General features: G+C 48.9%; 1 protein-coding gene across 1 annotated transcript in view; it reads left to right on the top strand.

Moving 5' to 3' along the window:
* The window catches only part of SH3BP5 (SH3 domain binding protein 5), a 76,804-nt gene that overhangs the window by 58,343 nt on the left and 1,903 nt on the right, over positions 1 to 16,558 (top strand). The window contains exons 4-8 of the mRNA XM_025376324.1: positions 3,648 to 3,812; positions 11,100 to 11,230; positions 13,578 to 13,620; positions 14,332 to 14,551; positions 16,272 to 16,532. Of these exons, the coding sequence (XP_025232109.1) occupies positions 3,648 to 3,812; positions 11,100 to 11,230; positions 13,578 to 13,620; positions 14,332 to 14,551; positions 16,272 to 16,532 (820 nt within the window). The remainder of the gene's footprint in view (positions 1 to 3,647; positions 3,813 to 11,099; positions 11,231 to 13,577; positions 13,621 to 14,331; positions 14,552 to 16,271; positions 16,533 to 16,558) is intronic.

The following is a 16,558-nucleotide window of genomic DNA, read 5'->3' as shown; positions in this document are numbered from 1 at the left end:
TTGGTACTGTTGTTTCGACAGTGAGTTCTCATCAGATCGGGTTTAAAAGTGTGTAGCGACTGGGTGCGGTGGCTCACACCTGTAATCCTGTAATCCCAGCACTTTGGGAGGCCGAGGCAGGTAGATCATCTGAGGTCAGGAGTTTGAGACCAGCTTGGCCAACATGGCAAAACCCTGTCTCTACCAAAAATACAAAAAATATTATTGGTGTCTTAGCTGCTCTTGCCATGTATTCCTGGCAGGGTGACTGTCCAGTGGTGGTGGCGTGGACCTGTAGTCCCAGCTATTCAGGAGGCTGAGGCAGGAGAATTACCTGAACCCAGGAGGCAGAGGTTGCATTGAGCCAAGATCGCACCACTACACTCCAGCCTGGGTGACAGAGTGAGATTCAATCTCAAAAAAAAAAAGTGTGTAGCACTTTTCCCCCAACCCTGGACCCAAGTCCAGGCACTGTGTGAGATGCTTTGCTCCCACTCTGCCTTCTGCCATGATTGTAAGTATCCTGAGGCCTCCCCAGAAACCGAGCAGATACCAGCATCAAGCTTCCTGTACAGCCTGCTGAACCGTGAGCCAATTAAACCTCTTTTCTTTATCAATTACCCAGTCCCAGGTCTGTCTTTCTCCCTTCCCTTCCCTTCCCACTTCCCTTTTTCCTTCCCTTCCCTTTCCTTCCCTTCCCTTTCCTTCCTTCCCTTTCCTTTTTCCTTTTTCATTTCCTTTTTCCTTTCCTTTCTTTCCTTCCTTTCCTCTTTCCTTTTTTTCTTTCTTTCCTTCCTTCCTTCCTTTTCTCTTTCTTTCTTTTCTTTCTTTTCCTTTTCTTTCTTTTCTTTCTTTCTCTTTTCTTTTCCTTTTCTCCCCTCCCCTCCCTTCCCCTCCCCTCCCCTCCCCTCCCCTCTCCTCTCCTCTCTTGCCTGGCATCCATTCAAGGTCTTCACTCGAGTCCTTTAAAAAAAAATCTCCTACAGGCACTCTGTTTTGTAATATGTCTTTAGAGTCTCAAATCCTTCCTTCTGCCTCCCACCCCATCAGCCCGTGTTTTCAAATCATCTTTGTCCTTCAGTCCTCAGTTCAGGATCATCTTCCTTTAAGAGGCCTTCCTCGGTTCTCTGTACTGGAAATAATTTCTCCTTCACATTCCCTTACCATACTTCCCCCGCTGCTGTGGCACTCTCACATACAGTGTTGTATTACGGACTTCTGAGCGTCCACTCCATGCTTGGTTCAGCTCCCCATCTGATTGTCATTGCCTGGAGGGCTGGGGCTGGGTCTGGTATGCAGTACACAATCATGGAGTGCTCTGGAAAGCGGTTTGTTTCCTGGGCGGCTGGCGTTCTCTGAGTCTATGATTTTTTTGTTCCCCCTCCTTTAACCTTCTTCACAAAGCGTCCTGAGCCTGTGGTTTCTGAAGACTTCCTCAAAGTCATGTGAGAATTGCTTGGGGAAGGGTGGGGTCCCTGTAGTTTCCCTCTTCCCGAGTCCCAGGGGCTGCCCTAGGGATGTCCCACCAGGGCTTATGTAACTGACTTGGGGTCGTGGTTAACCAAGGGAGGGTGGTGGGACGCTGCAGAGGCCAGCTTTTGGCAGAAGTGGGCTTGTGGCTTGTGCTCTGCTGGGGAATTCAAGGGGAGCCTGTAGAGTGGTGACTGTGATGTTTCAGTGCTGATTTCTCATGCAGTCACACAATTGCCATCACCTGGCCCATCTTGGGGTAAAGGTATCCACTGTCCACAAGAAATAGAATTGGAATCACCTATATAATTGTTAGTTTCCCAGTGGTCACAGTAAAAAAGGAAATATGAGGAAAGATGAAATGGTGAAGTTAAATTTGTTTTTTTTTTTTTTTTTTTTGAATCAGAGTTTCGCTCTTGTCACCCAGGCTGGAGTGCAATGGCGCGATCTCAGCTCACTGCAACCTCCACCTCTCAGGTTCAAACGATTCTTCTGCCTCAGCCTTCCGAGTAGCTGGGACTACAGGCGTGTGCCACCACACCCGGCTAAGTTTTGTATTTTTAGTAGAGATAGGGTTTTGCCATGTTGGCCAGGCTGGTTTCAAACTGCTGACCTTGTGATCCTCCTGCCTTGGCCTCCCAAAGTGCTGGGGTTACAGGTTTGAGCCAGTGTGCCCAGCCTGTGAATTTAATTTTTAAATTTTATTTATTTAAGAAGCAGGGTCTCATTGTGTTACTCGGGCTGGAGTGCAGCAGCATAATCATAGTTCACTGTAACCTCAAGTGATCCTCCTGCCTCAGCCTCCCAAGGAACAGGGAATGCAGCCATGTGCCACCATGCTCGGATAAGTTTTTAATTTTTTCCAGAAGTGGGGTCTTGCTGTGTTTCCCAGGCTGGTCTTGAATACCTGGCCTCAAGTGGTCCTCCTGCCTTGGCCCCCCAAAGTGCTGGGATATAGGTGGGATCCATTGCACCCACTTGAAATTAATTTTAATAATATATTTTATTTAATTTAGTATATCCAAAATATCTCATCATGTAATAAAAATTATTGAGATATTTAACATTCTTTTTTTTGTGTGTGTCCTAAGTCTTTAAGATTAGGGATGTCTTACATTCAATTGGGATTAATCACTTTTTTGTTTTGAGATGGAGTCTCACTCTTGTCACCCAGGCTGGAGTGCAGTGGTACAATCTCAGCTCAGTGCAGCCTCCTTCTCCTAAGTTCAAGTGATTCTTCTGCCTCAGCCTCCCAAGTAGCTGGGATTATAGGCACCTGCCACCATGCCTGGCTAATTTTTGTATTTTTAGTAGAGACAGGGTTTCACCATGTTGGCCAGGCTGGTCTTCAATTCCTGACCTCAAGTGATCTGCCCGCCTCCCACAGTGCTGGGGATTACAGGTGTGAGCCACTGCAACCGGCCGGGATTAATCGCATTTTGAACAATCAGTAGACGCATGTCGTGGTGGCAGCTCTAGACATGTGGTCAGCGACAGTTGGTATTGCTTCTCCCACCTGATGCTCCTTGAAAGCAGGGACCATGTTGTTTTAATTAATGAGGTCCTTCTCTTTGCCTGCCTGGTGGCATACTTGGCCTGTCGCTGGAGTCAGTGGGTGTGAGTTGAGTGGGGGCCTCTCTGGCAGAGGGGCAGTGCTGGGCTGGAGCTCCTACTGCCCGGAGTCTGGCACAGCTCTGCTTCTAGTCAGCTGTGTGATCTCAGGAAAGGCCGTGTCCTCTCAGCTACGGAGTGAAGTCTTTGGACCATGATCTCCGGGGTTCTGGTTCTGACTTGCCATGAATCGAGCCACAGATCTGGGCAGGGACGGTGACAGGACTACTGTATCCACCTTGACCTCATTAGTGAGGCAGAGCTTCTGAGAAAGGCCGTGGGGTTGGCTGTACCTGTCCCACCATGGGCTGGTTTGCCATGTCCGATTCTGGCCAAGGGCTGACGTGTGTATCTCATCCATTGGGCCCAGAACTGTGGAAACTGTCCGCTCACTGATTTGGCGCCCACTCCCCCATCAGGGGTCCATTGCCCTGTCTGGCATCTCTGAGGGCCTGTGGGTGTCGGGAGTGAAGAGGCAGAGATGAGCTTGTTCTGGTCCTTGCGATGCTTATTTTTTGAAAGGTAAAATGGACCGTGGTGAGTCCCCGCCATTTCCTGAGGCCTCATGAGGATTCTTTCTCACACAGGCTCAGCTGGAAGCTCAGAAAGCCACTCAGGACTTCCAGAGGGCCACCGAGGTGCTCCGTGCCGCCAAGGAGACCATCTCCCTGGCCGAGCAGCGGCTGCTGGAGGATGACAAGCGGCAGTTCGACTCCGCCTGGCAGGAGATGCTGAATCACGCCACTCAGAGGGTATGAGTCATGGCCGGGTGTGCTGTGGGGGTGTGCACGTGCATGCGCGCTGGCTTCCCCCGAACGGAGGTAACAGACTCGACTCCCAGGCGTGCTGCCTGAAAACACTCTGAACATCACAGGTTGTCATCTTCGTGTGGTCTCTTGGCTGCACTTGGTACGAAGCCAGTGCTCCAGAATGAGTCACAGTGTCTCTCCGTGACAGCAAGAGCTGTTCTTTCCCTTATGTTGCCTGAGGTTTGTCTGGTTTGGGTCATCCCCAAAGGGTGTTGATTGTGGACTCGGGCTTCCAGAGGGACCTGGTTGTTTTCCGGGGTCTGCTCCCACGGAACCCCAGCATACTGGCGGGGTTTAGAATCTGTGATGGGGAGACCTTGATGAACAGCCCTACACGGGGGCTGCACTTCGGGTATGTGCTGTCGGAGGAAGGCAGGGGTCATGGCAGATTAGACCAGAATCAGGTGTGTACTCAGGACAGGCCTTCTGGGCTGGGATTCAGGGAGTTGACAGGCACAAAGGAAGCGGACGGCGTGAGATCCTTACCCGCAGCTTGGCTGGCTGGGTTTTATGCCATTATATTGGGTTCTTTACCGGCTCCCATGACCACCTCTCTGGCTGCATTACTCAGAGCCAAAAATGGCAGTGCCTTAGTCTGTTCAGGCCAAGACAAAATACTAAACAAAATACCATAAGCAGGGTGGTTTGTAAACAATAGAAATTTATTTTTCACAGTTCTGGAGGATGAGAAGTGCAAGATCAGGACATTGGTAGATTCAGTGTCTCATGAGGGCCTGTTTCTTGGTTCACAGATGACCGTCTTTTCCATGTCCTAACACGGTGGAAGGGGTACATGAGCTTATAAGGTCACTCATCTCATTCATGAGGGTTCCACCCTCATTACCTCATCACTTCCCAAAGGCCCTACCTCCAAATACCCTCACACTGGGGATCAGTTTCAACGTAAGAATTTTGAGAGGACACAGATGTTCAGACCATAGCAGCTAGGGACAGTTCTTGGCTCAGCAGTACTTGCTTACCCCTGCCTAACTCTATCGGGTTTCTTACAAGTCATGCAGCCTATTCCTGGATACCTCTTTGCCCTTCCAGGCTTGGCTCCTGGGCTGCCCAGGCTCATGTTCCTGGTGTCCCCCCACACCAGCCTGGGTCCATTGTGCCCCTCCGCATTCTCTGTCTAGATCCCCAGTGCCTGGAAAACCAATGTAGGACTGGTTTGCTGCAGGGTGGGTGAGTGAGCTGACCTGTGGCTTCAGCAGCTCCAATAAGACCCTGTACAGAGCAGACAGGGGGTTGCAAGAGGTCTTGGTGACTCCTTAAGAAAGCCGTCTAGGGGGCTGGAATAGAAAAGTCAGCAGGTTAATGCCAACAGGATTTCCCTTTTAAATGTCACCTGTCGCAGTGGCTCAAGTCCTGGGGGATCTGATAATTAAAGGTGGCCTTGTGCTTCCTTAAATAGAAAGCTTGACACACAAATGACTTCAAGAGTCAAATCCACGTTGACTTTATGCATCTCTGTCTGCAGCCTGAGACTCGGCTGTGCTTTGCTTTGTGTGCCTCCTGCCCCCTAGTGGGTGTAATGCTCACGGAGCTAGACATGGGCTGGAAACAGCTTTTTTGGGTCATCTTGAGAAAAATGGAAGGGGTGGCTGGAAATATTAGAAGTTCACAAGCCAAAGTCCAATAGATATGAAAAGGACAAAATGTAAGGTAGTGTCTTCCAAGAAATTAGCTGAAGGGCCACTTTTCCTTTTCGCCCTTCGGTCACCCCAGCTGGAGACCCATGTCAGCCTATAAGCAAGCATTTCAGAAGTCATTTAATCTGTTCTTTAAAGATAAACCATGCTTCTGCTTTGTGTATCCCTCATTTTTAAGTGCTAAGGCCCCAATAGATGGTGGGTGGCCTCCCAAGGAGTGGTGTCCCCAAGGCCTCCACAGTGTGTAACTCAGGGCATCCGTTCACACCGCAGACTTTGGGAATAGCACTTTTTGGAGTTGTGCAGTGCAAGACCTGTGGGACTGTACAAGATGGCCCTGTACTCCTGAGGTCATGAGGACTCCATAGGGCCCCAGGAGGGTCGGGGGGGGTCAGCTGATATGTGCCTTCTCTGTGGCCACTGAAGGGAAGGGCCCTTTTGGTTTTCTTCGGCTTGGGGGCAACCTCTGCAGATTGGCAGGTGTTTCGGGTCACATGCCAGGATTTCCACCTTGGAGCTGATGTTCCTTTTCCCAGATCCCTTCACAGTTGCATAGGCTGGAAATGCCCCTCATGGAACAGTTAAAAACAGACACCAGCAAGAGACAAAGCCTGTGGCGAAGCTTTCCCCCATCACGTCCCTGTGCCACTCAGAAGTTCAGAATACAGAGCAGGCTTTCCGACTGTGATGGATGATGCAGAACATAATTCTTTCTCCAGGACACACACTTGCATGGTTGGCTTTGAAACAGTGTCGAGTAACTGGGAACTCTCTGGACTTAGCATTTCCCCCAGCGGTGCTCGTGTTGACCCCTCCTAGAGCCTCACAGGCCTGGCATGCTCAGCCAGCTGAAAGCTGCATGATGAAAGGGCTAGAGAATGTCTCCTCCCTTGTCTGCCTTCTGGGTACTCTAGGATGCTTGTTTCTTTAGAGCAAGGGACCTTCATCTCACCCTCTTCTTCCAAAGTATTACTTTAGGGTCTACTAAAGGAAAATTCTGTGCTCAGAAAGGCCCAGGGCTGTCTTTGAAGAAATGGCAGTGGCTTGGACTACACGATCCCTCCAGGCACAGTGGGGCACTGGGGTTCCCACGTAACGTGCCCAAGACCATCTGTGCGGCCTCTCACATTTCCTGGGGTGACATCAGGCAGCCACACTTGGAGCCGTGGCTGAAGCCGATGTACTAGGAGGTGGCAGGAGCCCTGGTGTGCTCTGTTAGGCCACATGCAGTGCCGCAGACAGAGACAAAGGATCAGTTTTCTGCTCTGTGCTGGGGTTGATGAGGACTCTGGAAAGTACAAGTAGCCTGTGGCAGAGGTGCCAAGCCTGCAGTTGAGCAGCCTTCCTTGGGGCACAGGGCCCGGGGTCCCTGCTGCTCCCCAGCTAGGGAGCTTGGGCCGCATAGGCCCCTTCAGCCGTGGCTGTTTTGGCCTTGAAGTAGCCTTTATGGGAAGGTGATAGCTTTTCATCCTCTGAGAGAGGAGGGCTGGCATTCTGGGAGGGAGAAACTGGCTTTTCTGATGTCTGCTGAAAGAGCTCAGACAGCGGAAGCGGGAAATGTGACTTGGAAATGAGAGGTACGAACTGTTTCTGAACCGGCGGCAGGCAGTTGCTGGAGAGGACACGACGCAAGGCCAGCCCTTCTCCTGGTCCACAGTGGATATGAGCCTGGGATGGCAGGTGAGGAGCTGCTCAGGACAGCCTCCCTGACGGTGGTGGGTATGAACCGCCTCCCTTCCACACAGTGGGAAGCAGCACGTTCTTAGGTCTCATTGCCCAAGGACGCAGTAAGAATCAGAAAACAGTCTGAAACAGTCAGAATGGAGGTTCTGAGCAGACAGTGAGATTGCCTCCCTGGGCAAGGAGGCCCCTGACTGCAGCTCTATGATGTTGGAAGAGATGTTGGGAGTGTAACTGAGGGTACAAAGGTTTTGGAGATTGGAGAGTCGAGAAAGCCATAATGGGAGGCTGAGGGGCTGTGCCTGGTGAATGTCTACGAAGCAGGTTGGGCCATTCTGCTGGTGTGGGACCCCACAGAGGCTGTGCTAAGCCAGACTGAAACACCCATTCAGTGCCCAGTGGTGCCCATGCAGGAAGGTGCTGGCTGTTTGCTATCTTCTGTGAACTGACATGAGCAGGGTCCGGGGCTGAGCAGTATCTCTGTGGTCCGTTGATCTTCAGCATCTGACTGCTCCGGAGTGCGGGGTGCAGTTTGCCACTCCTACCCCTCAGCCGCCCTCCTCCTTTCTTATCCCACCACACCCGACCCACATCATTGCACACAGCTTATGCCTGATGCTAGGCTGTAGATGGAGAAACTCCTTGATTACCTAGGAGAGGTAACCAAGGCGACATGCTCAGTGACCTTCTTCCTCAAGGCGGGAAGCTGAGTTGTGTGGAGGTCTCTTCCAAGAGCTGGAGGGTGTGTGTGAGAGAGAGAGATGGAGTCTCGCCCTGTCGCTCAGGCTGGAGTGCAGCGGCACCATCTTGACTGATTGCATCCTCCGCCTCCCAGGTTCAAGCTTCTCTCCTGCCTCAGCCTCCTGAGGAGCTGGGACTACAGGCACCCACCACCACACCCAGCTAATTTTTGTATTTTTAGTAGAGACGGGGTTTCACCACGTTGGCCAGGCTGGTCTCGAACTCCTGACCTCAAGTGATCTGCCCGCCCTGGCCTCCCAAAGTGCTGGGATTCCAGGCATGAGCCCCATCACACCTGGCTTCACTGGAGGTTTTGTATATACATGAGAAGTGGGGCGATAGGGGCAGGATGTGGTAGTAGGGTGAAGCAGGGGATAGTGACATGCTGGCCACTTCTTCAGTTTTCACTGCCAATATTGCCATGTGCTCGGAGTTTTCCGAGTGTTTTATTGTAGAAAGCCTGTGCTTCTGCTTGCAGCCTAGAGGCCAAGACAGAATGAGGGCCTGTGTGCAGATGGCAAGAACCTTGCTTCTTACAGGGGACTCTTTCTGTACAGGAGCCTCAAATTACAGCTTCTACAAGTCTATTGAAAATGCATTCTGACAGCTCCTTAAAGGTAAACCTTTCATTGGATCCTTTTGTAATAAAACAGTCACCCCCAACATGTTGTCTTTGATGAACCTGAAGGTTTGAGTTTTCATAAAGGTTATACCAGTAAATCCTTAAGTTTACCGCTGTTTCCCCAAGTATCAAGCATGAGATATTTTTAGTGCATTTTGTTTCCTTGTGAAATAACTGGTTTTGGAAGCAAAGGGAAAGGATTCTCTTAGCCCTTTGGTCTTGGTTTAGAAGTCATGTGAGCAAGCATGTCACCTCATGCCAGTTTAGCTCAGTTCCCTCCTATTTTTCTTCTCTTTTATTCTGTGGTTTTTAAAAATTATCTGAAGCACTGAAGCCTTTGTTAAAAGATATTTTTAAGAAGGTAAAAGCATAATTGGGATACAAATATAAAATGTTCTCGTGTCAAATATTTTCTATTAAATAAGGAGGGATCTAATGAGATGTTACAATTCTTGAATTCAAAAAAATACAAACTCATAGAAAACCAAGAATGCTGAAATGAATTACCAACAGATACAAAATGGACTATTACAGGGCAGTCAGTAATCCAATGCATCTGGGACACAGTTCATCTTCATTTCTCTGGGGAAAAAACCCCATTTGTATTACTGTCAGTTTTCTACAACTTACAGGGTTGTAAAATAGCTTCGAGACAAAGTCAGAGATAGCCTGGAAGGGTGCCCTAGACAGGACGCCCTGTAATTTTTAATGCCCATATAAAAGTCTTTCATAATTTTTCATGGTACCTTTAAAAATCCTTATTATAAGTAAACTATCCTAGGGCTGATTGTGGCTGTTGACTGGAGGAGGTGGTAGAACACTGGCAGCTTTCTTCTGTGGCCTTGTCTTTTAACTGTGAACTAAAGACGTGGTGGTACCTCCCTAAAATTGTTCTACGGGGTCGACTAGTGACCATGAGCCCTCTGGCCTCCTCTCGGACGCTCACCAGAGAATAGAGCAGAATCCTTTAGCCTAACCTCTACTGTCTCTCTGGTTTATTTTATAACACTGGGAGTGGTAGGAAGAAGACCGGGAAAGAAATTGCAAGCTGCTTATGTGGCCTGAACTGCGGTTTGTTTCCCTCCTTTCTTCAAGGCAGGCCTTGTTCTGGTGTTTTTCTTTAGGTAAGCAAGGAGAGAACTAACATTGCCCATGTCTGTGGGACTGGGCCTCTGAGCTGCTTTTTTTTTTTTTTTTTTTTTTTTTTTTTGGCCATTGAGGGCCCTTGAGTATTGGTTTTGTAACTCATTTTTTTCAACAGACTTAACAGTGTTCCCACCAGAACTCTGACTTGTCTTCTGCTCACAAATGTTTGTGTACCTCAAAATCTGATGTGAATGACTGGGTTTTAATTGCTTAAATGTAAAGTTTGCCCCTTCTGGATCCTGAGTTCTTCTGTGCACAGCCAACTAGTTCAGAATATTTGGGAAAGGACCAAACAACGGAAGTCATGGCTGCTTTGCTGGCTTGAGTGCCGTCGTGCCTGGTTTGCTAGTTCTTGGTTTTGGTGGTCTCCTCATTAGGTTCCCCGTCTCAGGTTCCCACTGCTGCTGTCTGGCCATTTGCCTGCCCATCAGGCCCCTGCCCCAAGGTGTGAACGGGAGGAGCTCTAGGTGGCTACTTAGATCCAGGAACCTGAGAAGAAAGTGGACATCTGTTGAATCAGAAAATAGTTCAAAATTTTCTTTTTGTTTTTCCATTTTCTCAGTCATTGCCACAGCCAATTTAGCTATTTAATCTTGCCTCACAAGATCTTTTCAAAATAGATCAATAGGAAAAGAAAACCACTATTGGGAAGCTGGTTTATTCTTAGTCTGACCACTGATTTGCTCAAATATGTATCTAGATATAGATATCGATATTTATATGTATATATATATTTTGAGATAGAGTCTTGCTCTGTTGCCCAGGATGGAGTGCAGTGGTGCGATCTCGGCTCACTGCAACCTTCATCTCCTGGATTCAAGTGATTCTCCTGCCTCAGCCTTTCAAGTAGCTGGGACTACAGGCACGCGCCACCATGCCCAGCTAATTTTTGTATTTTTAGTAGAGACGGGGTTTCACCATGTTGGCCAGGCTGGTCTCAAACTCCTGACCTCAGGTGATCCACCCGCCTCAGCCTGCCAAAGGGCTATGATTACAGGCGTGAGCCACCGCGCACTGCCCAGAGTATTTTTATTTTTGAGACAGTCTCTGTCGCCCAGGTGCAGTGGCATGATAGCTCACTGCACCCTCCGCCTCCGGGTTCAAGTGATTCTTCTGCCTTAGCCTCCTGAGTAGCAGGGACTACAGGAGCACACCACCAGGCCTAGCTGATTTTTGTATTTTTAGTAGCGATGGGTTTCACCATGTTGACTAGGATGGTCCTGATCTCCTGACCTCGTGATCCACCCACCTTGGCCTCCCAAAGTGCTGGGATTACACGTGTGAGTCACCACACCCGGCCAAAGAACATTTTTTGAAAAATGATGTAATATTCCAAGCAGGGGCTGTTCTGGGCTGGACTGGGCTGAACTCTGCTGTTGTTTGAAGGTCATGGAGGCGGAGCAGACCAAGACCAGGAGCGAGCTGGTGCATAAGGAGACAGCAGCCAGGTACAACGCCGCCATGGGCCGCATGCGACAACTGGAGAAGAAACTCAAAAGAGCCATCAACAAGTCCAAGTAAGTCTGGACACGGCCTTCCCTGGGCCGTGCGGCTATCCTAGTCTGCATCTGCTCAGCCTTTTGTATGTCACGCACTCAAGGACCATCCTGAGTAGTCCTTTGATGTAGATAGACCCTGGGGCCTCACCAGAGCCCCTGCTCAGGCTCTCTTGCCCCCTAATATTCTATGACCCCCCGAGGCAGAGGATGCTAAGGGGTGGGCTGCTCTAGATATGATTGAGTTAGGAAACACAGAAAAAGGAATTTCAAAGGCACATTATTAAATGGCCCACTGGCTGAGATTTGGTAAATTCACGCTGTACACTCGGGTCTGTGGTTGATAGTGTGGACAAGGCCCTATCCCTCAATTTATCTGTCAGTGTAATAGGGATGAGCTGTGTTCACAATGCATGTTTCCTGTGATCAAGAGCTGATAAAATGCTGTAAGACTGGCTTTAGTATTTTTTTTCCCCCAATCTCTTCTGACTACAGCCCTGTATGTTTTTATACAACATTGATAATGGTGGGCAGGCACAACTGTGTACCCTCTCTTGGGGACAAGCCCCCGCTTCATTCCCAGTTCCTGGGCCTCCTAGCAAAAGGAGGACGACTTATGATGACCTAGACTTAACAGCCAAAGGTAGACCCAGAGCGGGCTGTGCAGGGCTACTGAAGGCCTGTCTTCCAGGCATGGTCACAGCCCCAGCCAGGAGGGGCCGGGCAGTTGGAAGTTTGGCAGATGCCCAGTTCTCATGCAAGTGAGGGAATGGTGACAATTCAGTGAGGAAGAGACGGGGGCAAGGAAGAGTCTGGTCCTCCTAGGCTCTGTACTACTCCCCAGTACCTTCTCCCAGGCTTGACTTTTCTTTGGTTTCTGCTCACACTCTTCCAACATACATATGTACACATACGTGCAGAGGAATAGCATTTAACCATTTATTATTGCACTTAATTGACTAGTGTATTTTTGTTTTGGTTTGGTTTTTGGTGTGTCAGGGGCTGATCTCTTGAGAGCTAAGTAGCAGACGTGTATACGGCATTTTTCTGCAGGGGAGGCACGAGGTGGTAAGGGTTGCTGTAGGACCTGTGCCTGCTCTGGGCAAGCCCAGGCATCATCCATATGGCAACACCCAAGAAGGTTGAGGAGCAGCCTTTGATGCTGCTTCCTTTGTTGTGAATATGGTGGGTCTTTTCTCAAAAGACCACTAACTCCCACTGCACACACATCACATATCATCCATTAACCTGTTTAAGAAAATAAATCTTGTGATTGTACTTTGCCAGCCTTCTCAGACTCCAAGAAGAGTATAGGGACAGATCATAGTCTTGGGCGGCTCCTGTCTGCCCAAAGGATAAAATATACATCTGTGCATTCCATGGAGTGGCTTCCAGGCCACCTCCATGCCCACCCTGCGTTTCCAGCCACACTCCCTTGCATGGATGCTCATGTTGCTTTTGCTGGGACATCTTCCCTGTGCCCTCCGATGCCCATTCACACACATACTCCTCACCTTGTGCTCCTTTTGGTCACGAGAGAACTTATACACCCCACTTTCTCCCCAAGTTTCAGGATTTTCATACCTACCAATGGCAGTCCTGTGTCCTTGTCATCCATCTGGATCCTCAGGATGCAGGACTTGAGAGCTTCATGGAGGCTGAACAGCTCAAGAATAAAGCAATGATCTACTCTTAATGTTCAGGCACCAAAGTTCCTAAAAAAGAGCCAAGCTCTTTTGGCTGACCCAGAACCAAGGGAACTGCTAGGATACTGGCATTTCTTGTGCCCATTATGTGGCTGAGTTGGCCAACTAACAACTCCAGTCTTTGGACAGGTTCAGGAGGACCAACCTGAGACCCCCTCCTAGTGGTGGCCTTGCTGTGCTGTGAGGGAGGTGTGGTGCTTCTCTCTCTTCCCCAGTTGACTTCAGTAGAGGAGAAGGTTTAAGCAGCCCTTCTCCAGCCTCATCTGCTTTTCATCCCTGGGGAATCAACTTCGTTAGGAGAGTAGATCCAGGCCACCCTTACTGCTGGGTATAACCCGTGTGGCCCTGAACAGCCTTCCCACACAGGAGGAATATGAGCTAGGTTGCAGAGTCCCCAGGATATGTGTGTGTGGCTTCCCTGTGTCTTGAGATGGGCCTCCTGTCAGTATAGCACTGGGTGAGCCCAGTTGTTCTATCTGGTGTCTGTCAATTAGTCTCCAAAGCTAGGAGCATCACTCACATGCCATGGCCTTGTTAGAATTTACTAAATATTGGAAGGATGACCTGGCCAGTGGTAGCTGATGCCTCTTTTTCATCTTGTGGAGTTGACTGTGGTTACTGTATTATATTACTCTGATGGTTTTCCTTCCTGTCTTCTGCAGGCCTTATTTTGAACTCAAGGCAAAGTACTACGTGCAGCTTGAGGTATGTGTAGCTTTGGGCTTTTGTCACTGATGGGATTTTTCTACACTCAAAGCTTCACTTTTCTGGGGCAGCAGAATATCAAATGGGCCACTTGCTATAAGGGGAAAGTGGAGAGACACATGCTTTACTGAGTTTTCAGACCTCAAAATTGTCTTGGTTGGGTCTTCATTCGTCTCTGAACCTCTGTAACTGCTGTTCAGTCACTTTCTCTGTTGTACGAGGCCAGTGGTTCTCACAGCATGCTTTTAGGACTAGCAGCATCACCATCACCTGGAGACCTGATAGACCAGGTCCCACTCTAGACCGATTGAATCAGAAACTCAGAGGTTGGAGTCCAGTGAGCTGAGTCTTAACACTCAAGGGGATTTTGATGCAAGTTCAAGTTTGAGAACCACTGTACTGGGAACCAGATGTCTAGACTGTGGGACTTGGGTGTGTTTGCCCATTTTTGCTTCCCTGATGGGGGTTTATTCCACCAGTGAGAGTTGTTGGATATCAGAGCTTGTCACCTGGATGGTATCTGGGGATGGTAGTGGCTGATTTTGTCTGGTGAATGAATAGCAGTTATAATGGTAATCAGGTCTTCAGTCATGTCTTGGAACATTCCTTGAAGTAGAATGATGGGCAGAAAATGTACTTGAACCTGTCATTCAGAAAGCATCTTAAGGCTAACAGGGTAGTCTTCACTTAGTCTCCTGTTCTCTCGACCAGCAACTGAAAAAGACTGTGGACGACCTGCAGGCCAAATTGACCTTGGCAAAAGGCGAATACAAGATGGCCCTGAAGAACCTGGAGATGATCTCAGATGAGATCCACGAGCGGCGGCGCTCCAGTGCCATGGGGCCTCGGGGATGCGGTGTTGGGGCTGAGGGCAGCAGCACATCTGTGGAGGATCTGCCAGGGAGCAAACCTGAGCCTGATGCCATTTCTGGTAAGTCAGGGGCTCCACTGGGTACATGGGGAGATACCAGACTGTGTGATTTGTTTCCCAGGGTCCTCACTTTCTCTGGCCATCACTGAAAGGTCTCAGAGTTGGGCAGGCCTGAGGGCTGTTTCTGGTGGCTTCCCATGTTTTATGGAACACTGTGTTCATCAAGATGGTACTAAGTGTTCCTCGAAGTCAGGATTCTGTGGTCAAATAAATTGGGAACGTTACACCTTCACTCCTCTTTGAAAGTCAAAGTACACATTAGAACATTCAAGGCTGAGAAGTCCTGCAGGAAAGAAGAGCTGTCTAAGATAGGGACCTTTGGAATCAGATTTGATTCAAATCTGCCTTTACATCATTACTAGTGCATAATGTGGGCAAGGGCCCAACTCTGTATTTCAGTTTCTTCACCTGTAAAATGGAGAGCATGATGGTATCTACTGTATACTATGCATTGTGTAGGGTGGTGGTTCAGATTACATGAATCAATCCCTGACACCCAAGAGGCACTCAGTAAATGGTGGCTCTCACTGGCATCTGATCATAGAGACCTCTTTTCCCAGGGCCACCCCCTGGAAAACTGATAGAAGTTTGACTTGGTTTCTGTCATGCTCATCAAGAAAACCCACCCAACACCGTCTCTGCACACTTCCTTTCTTTTCCTTACCTGTGGAATAATCCCTGTTGGCTCTTTCCCAAGCTCCTTCCTCAGGAGTTCTTTAATTCCTTCAACAAATATTTAAGTGCTAGGTTCAAGGTAAAGGAAAAGGAAACTATCATTTGAACAACTATTATGTATGAGTTACTTTAATATATACATCATCTCAAACCCTGCATGGAGAGGATCATGATGCTTACAGAGGTAAAGTAACTTGATCAAGGTCACACAGCAAGTCTTGGAGTTAGGGATTCAATTCAGGTCTGAGCCTATTTTCTGTCCCCAACATTACAGTACTTATCATTTGTAAGAAACCTTTATGGAATGCTACAAGGCTGTTTTTAAAGAGAAGAGGGGAAAGTTCTAATAAGGAGTGGGATTGTGGGCAGGCTGAGGGAAAACCGCTAAAGGCCAAAGAGGCTTTGAAACCATGGGAATAACATGTGTCTGCGCCTTGTTATTTTGGTCTACCAAATAATGTGGCTACGGAGCATTGTAAAGGATTTCTGTTCTTTTGCAGAAAATGGTGATGTGGGTAGACTTTGAGTGTGTTCTTTATGAGATCAGAAGTTACCTGGAAGATAACAAAGGTCCCAGCAGATACTCCATGCTGGCCTGTTTCTTCTAGCAGCTCTTGCTTCTATTGCCCTAAGAAAGAAGCCTGAGTCCAGCTGGCTTTGTTTGGGATATGTTACAGAGGACCAGAACCTCTTCCTGTGCACATGAGGATCTGTTTGGGGGACGGAGGTGGAGTAAAGGTCCTAATTTGTGGCTGAATTAATTTTCCATTTTTAGGTAATGTCTGGTGACACTGATGTCTTGGCAGGGTTATAAGGTTATTGGAAGGGCGCTTAATATCCATGGGATCCAGCTGCCAGCTGCTTCCCTTCCAGCTGCTTTAGAGGCTGGCCATTCAGGCTTGGGAAGTCACATTCCTTCATTAGGCACTCAGAGGTAGAGATTCTGCAGTCCCCATACTGTGTCTAGCTGCCTGCCAGCAGCAAGCACTTGTGGTATTTGAGGAGGTGACAGAACCCATGTGACTGGTGTTCTCTCTCAACTTAGTGGCCTCGGAGGCCTTTGAAGATGACAGCTGTAGCAACTTTGTGTCTGAAGATGACTCGGAAACCCAGTCTGTGTCCAGCTTTAGTTCAGGACCAACAAGCCCGTCTGAGATGCCTGACCAGTTCCCTGCGGTTGTGAGGCCTGGCAGCCTGGATCTGCCCAGCCCTGTGTCCCTGTCAGAGTTTGGGATGATGTTCCCAGTGTTGGGCCCTCGAAGTGAATGCAGCGGGGCCTCCTCCCCTGAATGTGAAGTAGAACGAGGTGAGTAGCAGCCTTCTCACCCTGTC

The sequence above is a fragment of the Theropithecus gelada genome, chromosome 2, assembly GCF_003255815.1.
Source record: "Theropithecus gelada isolate Dixy chromosome 2, Tgel_1.0, whole genome shotgun sequence".
Taxonomy (NCBI): domain Eukaryota; kingdom Metazoa; phylum Chordata; class Mammalia; order Primates; family Cercopithecidae; genus Theropithecus; species Theropithecus gelada.
The sequence above is the reverse complement of the archived record's forward strand: the minus strand, read 5'-3'. Positions and strand labels throughout refer to the sequence as shown.